This window comes from Schistosoma haematobium, chromosome 1 (genome assembly GCF_000699445.3).
Source record: "Schistosoma haematobium chromosome 1, whole genome shotgun sequence".
Classification (NCBI taxonomy): Eukaryota; Metazoa; Platyhelminthes; class Trematoda; order Strigeidida; family Schistosomatidae; genus Schistosoma; species Schistosoma haematobium.
The window spans coordinates 7,689,952-7,700,820 of record NC_067196.1 but is presented as its reverse complement, the minus strand read 5'-3'; the positions used below and the strand labels follow the sequence as shown (position 1 = coordinate 7,700,820).

Here is a 10,869-nt window from a genome sequence, read left to right as displayed (position 1 = left end):
TCGTGAGATTCGAATTCAGGTCCTTCATTCATGCACGCGGACGAATGAACGACTGGAGCACAGAGTTGGCATCCAGTGGTGTTGGTGTCTAACATCAACCAGTCCTCGAGATTGCGCGACCATTTTCTATTTTACTGAGGTAGATACCTGTCTCTACCCACAATTGGATGCCGGCTCATTGGTCCAGTAGTCTACAATAGTCTATCGTAAATCAAATTTCATGTTGAGTTGAAAGAAATACCTTCAACTGAATTACTTATTCTTTAAATAAGAAGTTGTTTGGTCATCATTGCTTATTATCATAATGGTGAATACTCAATAAAATACTGCATAAAGTAATTTCATGTATCAATCAATTTGATCGATTGATCGATTTTATTTATTTTTTTAAACTTTATTTAAATCATTCTAATAATCAATAATCCATTGCCCATTTGTTTATTCATTCATTGTTAGTTATCTAGAAAGAAAATGTCTGATTATTTAAGAAATCAAATTTGTCGTTATTTTAATACTAAAGAAGGTTGTTGGTATGGTGATAATTGTAGATTTCTACATATTCCAAATAAAAAACCACCATGTAAATTTGATGAGTAAGAAACCTTTAATCTTTGATTATTTTCTTTCTTTTTTCTTATTATTATTATGGAAATTTTAGCTTAACAACTGGATGTTGTTATGGTGAAAATTGTCATTTTTCCCATGATAGAACATCATTTAAATCAATTGACAACTATCATATTCATAATAATCATTATGATTCTATGGAGTTAATCAAAGGGGTAAGTATTCAAATGTTTTGTTTTCTGGTTTCTTATGATTTTGTCTAATATGATGAGATAGTTAGTATTAATGTGAAGACACTTGTTTAAAATCACAGTCAGTTAATGGTGAAGGGGTGTATAACTGGTAGAATAATACTAATCTAATTACTTTTAAGCTTTACAAAGTTAGATATACTGACTTATGTTTTCTACATCCTGAGAGCGTTTTCTCACTTTCTAAATACACTAACTTAGTAATATGATGTGCTAGTTGACATGGTACTTTTATTAACTACAGTCAGTCAATTAGTCATATTAAGTAAGTATGAAGAAATTTCGATAGTTGTGATGATGAGTTCTAGTGGTTGAATAATTTGTGACAGTTCGTAGTATTTCAGATTGCATTAATTGAATGCTTCATATGGTTAATTCATTAAATAATTTATTTCAATGGTTAAGATCATGAGTCAGTTGAAGCTGGACCACCATAGAAAACCTGGAAGCAGTGGGCGGTCGTCTGGTCCTATTGCAGGTCTCCTCAGTAGTGAGCATCCAAGACCTCACCCCCTGCGAGATTCGAGCTCAGGACCTACTGGTTTCGCGCGCAAGCACTTAACCACTAGACCATTGGGCCGGGATTATATTATTTAAAACTTTGAGTGTACTACTACTACTACTACTACTACTACTACTACTACTACTACTACTACTACTACTACTACTACTAATTTGGCGCATATATTGATTTATTATTTCAAATCTTATATCGGAAACAATTTTATTGAGCAAAGATGGATAGTGGTTAGCAGTAGAATTCAGGATGCGTGTTTCGTTATATTCGGGACTCGTCAATTGGATGAACCTGCACTCCATGAATTGATATTCCTTTGGAGTGCTAAACATCAATGAGAAGATTCAAATAAACAATACTAAATCAATTTTATTACGATACAACACCACTTATGTTTCGTTTTTAAATGCACATTTAGACCAATAGTATTCTTACTAACTTTTTAAGCTAAATGCTTTAGTTTTCAAACGATGAATGGTGTTTTAACTAACAATCAATAGAATGAGTTTAATATCATTTTTAGTATTCCCGTTAATAAATAATCAGTAAACAAAACTAATGAAATGATCTTTATCACGATGTTATTTACTAAAGCTGTTGTAGAATGGTACTTATGGTCATTTTGATAGTGATTACTTGTCTGGTGTTCCTATGCACTGATATAAATCGATTTATTTGTGACAAGTGGGACACCTTTCAGAAGACGATGGAATTGGTGCGTCATTATACATAACAAGTACTCTTAGTCATTTAAACTGAATGAACTTCATTCAAGTCGAAACTGTCTGATTGCTATTTGTTTGTAGCATCAAAGCTTTGCTGAATATCTTACATCACATAGTGAATATAAATTAGTATTAGTCGGGGTATTTCTTTTTGTTTTGGAATTAATAGTCTTTATTAGCTATCCAATTTTCATTAAATATATTTGGAATAAACATTAAGTCAGGTATTTCATTCTCGTTAGTTTGTAGTTACATTCTTGATATACTTCGTCAAACTACGACTATGATATAAATTGGGAATTACAAATTTTCCAAAAGTATTGCACAAGCTTGTAGTGTCTGGTACTGTGTCAAACCCATAAGAGTCATTCCAGCTTCTAGCTGGACAAATCGATTTACTCATTCTATTCGATTCAAGTTTTTACCTTATTAATTATTATTTGCTTATTGAGCTTGACTGTTTTTATATACACGTATGTGTGTACATTCCTTATCTTACTCAATACGTGTTTGTGACTTATTTTTGTCTGACTATAAATGTCCAATCACGCTTGATCAAATAAAGTTGTCTCACTCACCTTCTCCGCTTTGCTTTCGCACTTCTTATTCTGAATGTCTGTTTGGATAAATGAATGCTTGAAATAGATTCCTCAAACGCAACCAGTATTTGGCTTCTGAAAACTGCCATCACATCAATGGGGTTAGCCTAGGTCATATACGGAGTTCAGTGTAAAATTGATATTCATAGCATACTCATACGTTTATCCAAACTGGGGTCATATTACGAGCAACAAAGCTCTCATGTATTGAATGAAGTTAGATAATAACACCATCGGATACCGGCTCAGAATTCTAGAGTTTAAGAGTTCACATGTAAGACCAAATTTCCTTGGTTCGAATCCCACATGTGGAATTGTGGATGCATATTATTGAACAGTCCCATACCAAGACGAAACGACTGTCCATTTCTTCCAGGTTTTCAACGTGTGTCAGGTCGTTCTTAGTGCAGATCGAATGCCATCGACCAAGTGGTAATGTGATCACTAGTTTAGGTCACTTGACATTGCGTACACTATGTTGAGATTGTGGTGGTTGTGAATACATCTCAGTCCTAAAGGAGGTCAATCAAGGCCCGGGTAATCCAGTGGTAACATCTCCCAATGTTAAGATGGGTGACATGGGATCGAATCCATCAGGGAGCACCAGTTCCTTCGAGATAACAGGTGCACTTTGCTGACGAGTGCCAAATAGCACGAAATCCGGGTCCAGGTTTTCCTGTTCACTACCTACAACCACCAAGCTCATACATTTACTCTTTCGCGAATTGTTTTACTCTAGTGAATGACTTAAAACATACAAAGCAAGTGTTATTCTAGTTTATTTCCATTTTAAATATAATTTGATGTAGAAAGATAATTTATTTCATTGTAAATTGTTAAGAATTACACTTTGTTTAGATGTTCATCCTTGTTGACTTAGAATATGCCGATGACAAAATGCACAATCTTCTGACTACCGTAAGCAGCAATGCAAGCATGTTTGGGATGTGATTCTTCACCTCGAAATGAATTGTTGCTTCAGGATTGGGTTGCACCGACACCTAAACTAATGATAGGGAGTGAAGTAGTTGAGAGTGTCGACCGCTTCACTTATCTTAGGATTCTCATCAGCCCTTGTGTTCTGGTGTCTGACGAAATCCCAGCACCCATACAGAAGGCTCGACTGGGTTTTGCCAAATTGCTTCATTTACGGCTTAAGACGGGTTTACTGCGCAGCAGTTCGTTCCATCCAACATTATGGCTGTGAAATATGGCCAGTGAGAGTGGAAGATACTCGTGGGTTACTAGTATTCGATCATAGGTTTCTTCGAAACATTGCTCGTATATCCTGAAACCACCGAGTATGTAATGCAATTATTAAGGAACAAGTCCATGAGGTCACTGAAAAGTGGAATGAGCCATGTTGGTAAGTTTAAACTACCTGGTCTAGATTCGCGAGATGATAACAAATGATGGTTAGAGACCTTGAATGACATGCTTTGAAATCGTTTGCAATAGCACAAGTGCATACACTCCTTGTGTTCTCCCGAATTGTAGTCTTCTGAATTCTTCGTGTCCCTCTTTTTTTCTCTTTCCAAATTTGTTTCATTGGATTATACTCCTTGAATGTCATCTTCAAACCCTTATCCTTCCGATTTCTGATTATACTCTCACTACCTCTACCAATATGGCATTTCAATTGATAATCTTATCTCTGTGCTAATGTGTTATATCAACTTGAACTGATGTTCGTACGTAGGAAGTTCTACATTGTTTCTGACTGATTGACTGATTGACTGACTGACTGACTAAGATGTTTACACGTTAAATCAATCGAATAGATGGGATTATTTAACCCATTACTCATTCAACTATTTTCAATGATATTTTCAATTTTCTCATAAATAAATCACATTACAAATGTCTATTGTAATGTGGACTATGAATATTAGTTTAGTTGTATCATTATTTTCAAAATGTCCTATTGTTATTTTTTGATTGTAGCTTCTAAAAGCGAATCCGAAGTTAAACGAATTCACTGGGACAAATAATAACAATGTTATACAATCATCAATTTTAAATAAGAAACAAGAGAAGACAATAGAAAATTCATTAGATTTCATTCAAGATAAAAAGAATACAAATTTAATAAGTAACCATGATCAACCATCCAATCAAAATGTTTCAATCTATTTACAAGAAGATCATAACATACAAGCTGAAAGTTCCAATTCATCGAATACAAGGAATTTGGTTACCACTACAAACAAAACAAATTATTCTGAATCATCATTACCATGTTCTGCATGTCATGATGATGATGGTGATTGTGATGGTGATTGTTCAATCAAAGCTAATAGTACACTAAATTACCTATACACAAATAAACATTCAATTAATCAAACTGTAAAAGGAAATTCTCGAAATAGTGTCACATCTACAATTGTTTGTGAACAATTAAATGATTTATCCAATGAGAAGAATCAGTTGCTATGTGGTATTACTTATTTTTTTAATGCTTTCATCTTTATTCGTTTTTTTTTTTGCTATATGTAATAGTGTGGTGTGGGTTGCTTATATGCACATAAGTAGTATGTAACAGTGGTCAGGCATGGAATGTATTTCAGTAGGAGATCGATGAGGGAAGAACGGAAACGGAACACAATTGGTATGAAACTGAATGAACAATGAAATATGAGGCAACAGACTGATATTTGCAAAAAGATTCAGTCAAGTTTGAGATGATGGATTTATATTTTGCAAAGTAACTATTTACTATATGTAAGCGATGATGGATAGTGGCTGGCAGTGGAATCTAGTCCATTGGATAGTGCGATGACGTTTGAAGCGAATGGTGCCGGGTTCGAGTCCCAGAGTGAACATCACCCCTCTGAGATGCAGGTACATCCAGCTGACGAGTCCCAAATACGACGAAACGCGCATCCTGGATTCCACTGCTAGCTACTATCCATCATTGCTTACAAAAAGCTTGTGAATTCAGGCAATATCGAGGCATACGCACAGCATGCACATATACCGATAACAGACTGATCGATTGCAGTCTTAAACCTCAATGAGAAGATACAAGCCAAATAATACCAAGTGTATTTACTATATGGTTCTCAGATTTTCGTGAGATGCTCTGTAATTTCATGACAAAAACACATTCGATTGTCCCGACTCCTGTTTTTGTTCACGACAGTAATACTCATCAACAGACAAACTATTTGGACATTAAAACAAAATATGAATTTGCATGTTTGAAAGATAAACAAACAACGAAAACAAGGAAAAAAAGAAAAACTTAATTATAATATCCTATCTGAATAGTGTAAATGTGTTAAAGTTAAATTAAGAAAGTTCTGAACAGTGAAATCACTTCGTTAGTGACAATTTTCGTTCACATTAAAATAATCTACAATTTATCGTTGCATCGAAGTGTAACTATTTGGCATACTAACTTGTCTCCTAATTTTGAAGCTGATTATACTCATTATATTTACATATTAACTTTCCTCCATTTCATTAAGAATCTCATTAGTGAATAATGGGTCATTAGAAAAATCATCATCTAACAGAATTACATTACAATTTTTGATCATCATTTGATTCATTCCATATACTTTTGTCATTTTTATAAGAAATTTTATCAAAATTATATGGATCATTATGAGAAACCATATCTGATAAATTGACATGAGAAATCCGATAAGAGACGTTGGTTCATTATAAGCTTCTGTCTTCTAATGATTTTGAGTGTCATTTGGTACAACTGAGTTCATTGTACTGCTCCAGTTATTTACTGGATACGGGTCCTTACATCTTTTTCGACTAATATCACGTGAACCATAATTTAATTCTGGCTGAAGTTTATTTTCAGAGTTAGACGAGGCCAATTATACTTCATTTAATTCTGGATTCAGGATCTGGATCTGGATACAGGATTTTCTGTTTCGTGATCATCTGGTATTGTCACAACTTCATGTTCATTTAGCAAGATATTGTCTTTCTGTGAGCCAACCAATTAACCATTTTTACATTTTGCTTCAGTTATAAAGGGATTTTAACCCTCCACACGACATGTTTCTGAAATGGCCATTACTGCACCATTGTCTGCATCATAAATAGATTACTTATTTTCTATAATATCCGGTTGGATGAAAAGTCCTCCCAAAACTGCTTCAAGTAGTTGCTGTTGAAAGGCTAACATCTACTGCTGCTGCTGGTGTTGCTGTTTTAATAATAACTGCAACTGTTCTGAAGAAATTGCAGTTCCTTTTTTTCCGCAACTAATACTAACCTTAAAAACCACCGGCAACTCTTATGGCTCATTTCTATTCAAAATCCACGTCACCAATTTTTGTATTTTTTTGCAAAATCCTTGTAGCCAATATGTTGTGACTTTTAAGTTCGATTAGTCAACACGTAATTTATCCGCCAATCGAAATACTCATTATTCACTCTTGTACTGTGATAAACCAATGAAGTTCGACCGGTCTGAACAGCCTTTCGTCCTTATTAGCCCGTCCAACTTCTTATGCTAAAGCTGGTTATTCTCAGTATATTTCATATTTTGTATTTCTTCCTCAAAGTAGTATTATATACTACTTTGAAGTAATATTTTTTATCTATTTAAACAAAGTCGGATAGTGGTTAGCAGTATAATCTAGAACTGTCGTATCATTTTATCTGAAACTTGTCGGCAGGATACACTTGAATCCTTCTGTGAATGTTTATTTGAAGATTAGAATTCAGTGCCCTTTGTTTATAACTCCTAATGCCTTCCTTATTCACTTAATTACTAAATTCACTTGTATATGAAACAATAAACAATTGAATTTTACCATTCAAGCAAATTGTACTCTAGAAAGTTAAGGTTTTCTAATTTCGAAAATATTTATTTTCTAGGTTCCTGTAGTCGAGTTGTTGTAAGGCGTCCAAATGAAAGTGATTGCACACTACTAAAAAATCATTACCTAGAATATTTTTTGGATAAAGAAGGAGATCATGTTAAATATGTGAAAATAAGAGCTGAATTAGAACATGGACAAATATTTTGGTGTAAATCATGTATATTAATATTTGAAAAACCTTGGTCATTGTTTCAACATATGGCTGATAAAGCTAAACGAAGTAAAATTCAACAATTAGAAAGAAAAGAATCACATTTTGATTGGTTGGATAACGTAGCTGGATTAATGGCAGGTAAGTAATATTATTTATCTGTAAAATTAGCCTAAACTTCATTTGATTCTTTGATCGGATTTGTTTTAGGTTTTATGTTGAGAAACTTATTTAATCCAATGATTATAGATTGATTGACTAAACTGTACTGAAGAAGTTTTACTGTTGAAGAAATATGAGCATTTCTTATGCATTCGTTACCATGATTCTCTATTATTTAATTGGATGGGATGGGATTTGATATATAAATTCGGAACTCATACTCAATTTCATTAAAGTTTCATCATCATTTAGGTTATAGTGTTATCATGACTCAATTTCGAATGCAGTAGCTAAATGGATAACGCGATGGTGGTGGGTGGGTTCGAATCCCAAGGTGGACATCATCAATGGGATGCAAGCACATTCAGTTGACGAGTCCCGAATGGGACGAAACGTGCCTCCTGGATTCCACTGCTAGTCACTATCATCTCATCTCAGCTCACTCAATTTCATACAGAATTTATTACTTCAAATGTCAAAAGATTATGAAAGATTCGTCGGAGTATGAGAATTTGGACAAAACTAAATAATTATGTAAATTCATTCTGTTTTCTAACCCATTTGTCTGTATTATTCTGAAAGTACCAGAGTACCGCTATTTGCAATCTGTATTGTTTAGTTTCCAGTGTATATAATTACTTACAATATATTTGTATGTATTATAGTAAGGAAATAAAACTAACTCAAGTCTAAACGGTGTAAATGAACAAAGCGAAGTGATTTAATACTACTAATCAAAAGAGGTCTGACTAAGTCAATGTCATATCACTGAGATCAAGGTGACTTATATGAAACATGTTTGTGCATTTGTGTGTTTGTTAGGGGGTGAAAAATGTGACACTTGTAATATGAATAGATAGAACTGTGTTTGTATGTATGGTAATAGTGTGAGATGTGAATAGAATGAGTCATATTATCTCGGATACAACAGAAGAACTCCTAAGAGTCTGTTGATATTATTATTGTAACATAATGCAATATAACTAACACCCTTCGAAATTATTTAGTTCGTATAAAGGATAAGATCCCCTTTGTGTCAACACACAACTCCGTTTATAAGTAAACGTGTTTCGATTGTGATACCTTCTGTATTAGAGAGTTATCTGGTGAAATATCGACTTGATTGAGTCAAAGAAAGTCTTATGTCCACAAAATTAGTCACCTAACAATCTTGTTGAACTCGGGAAACTTCGATTTGAATCAGTTGCGCTTCAAAAAAATGATGAATGCAGAACTCAACGCTGTGGTTTGTTTCAATTCTCTATATTTTAGGTTATGATCTTGGTTTGTTCAATGCAACAAAACTGAAAGTCGATTTACGAAACTTATTAACCGATCAACATACTATTGATGAAGAACTAGAGACAGCAGCTGCAACAGTAGCAATGATGAAATGGCTCAACCCATTTATCAACCCATGGCGTTTACAACAACGAGAAGTGATGCGAAAAATCGAACAACTTAATAGGCAGATCCTTCGTAGAGTTAATCTGAGTTTAAAAACTGGATATAGCAGCTACAGTAAGAGAGCTGCACTACCACCTGCTCGTGTATCTTTATCAACTACATCATGTCAGACAAACGAGACGTATTGTGACACTGTTGATTCGTTATCATCTACTCCTACATCAACAGTAACTGTAAACGATTTCAGTTTGTGCTTGAAGAATAGTTTGCCATCGGAAACTTGCAATAGTGGCTGCTCCTCGGAATCTACCTGTTCGGGGTCTGTTGAGCTTGATAATTGCGTTGTGTTGAGCAAAGAAACTATCAAAGAAGAATCAGATGAGTGGAATAAACTAAATGAGGACCAGCTTTGTTGTATCGAAGACGAAGAGCACCCACTTTGCAAACCACTTGTGGAGAAGCAGACTGAAACAGAAATGTCAACAGCTGGAGTTTTTGGAGAAGTCTCACCAACAACATCTGATAGAAAGTCAAAGATCACACAGGATAGCAAAATGGAACTGGACAGAATCGTTGAAATCATAAATTCAAATAACACAAATTGTGCTTATACAATGTCACTTTTTAATAATAGTAGTGCCAGTGAGTACTACAGAAAAGAGTCAGTATGTGTACCTATTTGTAGAGGTGAAATGTCTAATATACGTACCACAGTGAATCCAAAGCATTTGAGAGAGCCATTCAGAAGTCAGCGTTTTGGCCGAAACTCTTGGGCATTTGCTTCCGGTCATAATTCTGTTTATAGGTGTTATCACCCTGATATTCGACGTAATCTGAATCGTTCATACCATAAAATCAATGGAACACCAAATTATGGAATAAATAACTTCGATCCTCTCAGTCTTTCTGCTAGTCTAGACTTCAATTTCAATTTCACTGATGAAGAAATAGAAGAATTGATTTCACAATGGACAAAACACTGGTGTAATCAAGCGTCTGATGCACTTGGCATTCTAAGAGGAGATGTAGATCATCTGTTAGATCGATGAAATGTTTAGCCATTAAATTTGTAATTGTCTATTTGTATAGTGTGTTGTGCAGTTTGTGGATATGAATTGTTTTGTTTCGTTTTTCGTTCCATAGTTAATTTGCTATAACCAACCAGTTTATACAAATTGGCGATTTGTTATCGCTGTTGTGAATAAAATACATAATTATCTTTCATTTACATTGTTTTTGATTTATATAAGTCCTCGAAAAACAAATAATGTTTAACTTGTTTGAATTTCATTCGTCATACGTCCCACCATTCCATTCCGTCGACAGCACCCTCTACAGCCAATGCTGACCGGCCAGAACACTCCACTGGACGTCGCCTCTCCACACCAGACCGCCCCAACTGGCAAACCGGCTCCATGCCCGCAGCGGCGTCCGAAGAAAAGCACGCTTCCCCTCTCTTGGTTGGCGTTGACACCATTTGTAGTGAGCATTGTTGAATTATATAAGTCCTCGACAAAAAATATCATGTTTAACTTGTTTTGAATTTCTTCATAGTTGATCTGTTGTTGTTGTTGTAAACTATCATATAAAGATAATTGTTTAACTCTTGTCAGTGAGTATTAATGTTGATTAAAAAC

General features: G+C 34.5%; 1 protein-coding gene across 1 annotated transcript; it reads left to right on the top strand.

The window, feature by feature from the left end:
* Nucleotides 1-444: 444 nt before the first annotated feature.
* Nucleotides 445-10,869, top strand: MS3_00001687 (uncharacterized protein). Its single transcript, XM_051209157.1, has 5 exons — nucleotides 445-593; nucleotides 659-782; nucleotides 4,604-5,096; nucleotides 7,508-7,804; nucleotides 9,098-10,869. Exons 1-5 carry the CDS (start codon nucleotides 472-474, stop codon nucleotides 10,279-10,281), a joined length of 2,220 nt encoding a protein of 739 aa, XP_051073046.1. The 5' UTR covers nucleotides 445-471; the 3' UTR covers nucleotides 10,282-10,869.

Bases quoted from the DNA above. Each gene is read 5' to 3' on its own strand.
- MS3_00001687 (XM_051209157.1), top strand. From the start codon at position 472: ATGTCTGATTATTTAAGAAATCAAATTTGTCGTTATTTTAATACTAAA. The intron at 594-658 runs GTAAGAAACCTT...TGGAAATTTTAG, and splicing joins CCACCATGTAAATTTGATGA to CTTAACAACTGGATGTTGTT. The intron at 5,097-7,507 runs GTATTACTTATT...TTTATTTTCTAG, and splicing joins GAAGAATCAGTTGCTATGTG to GTTCCTGTAGTCGAGTTGTT.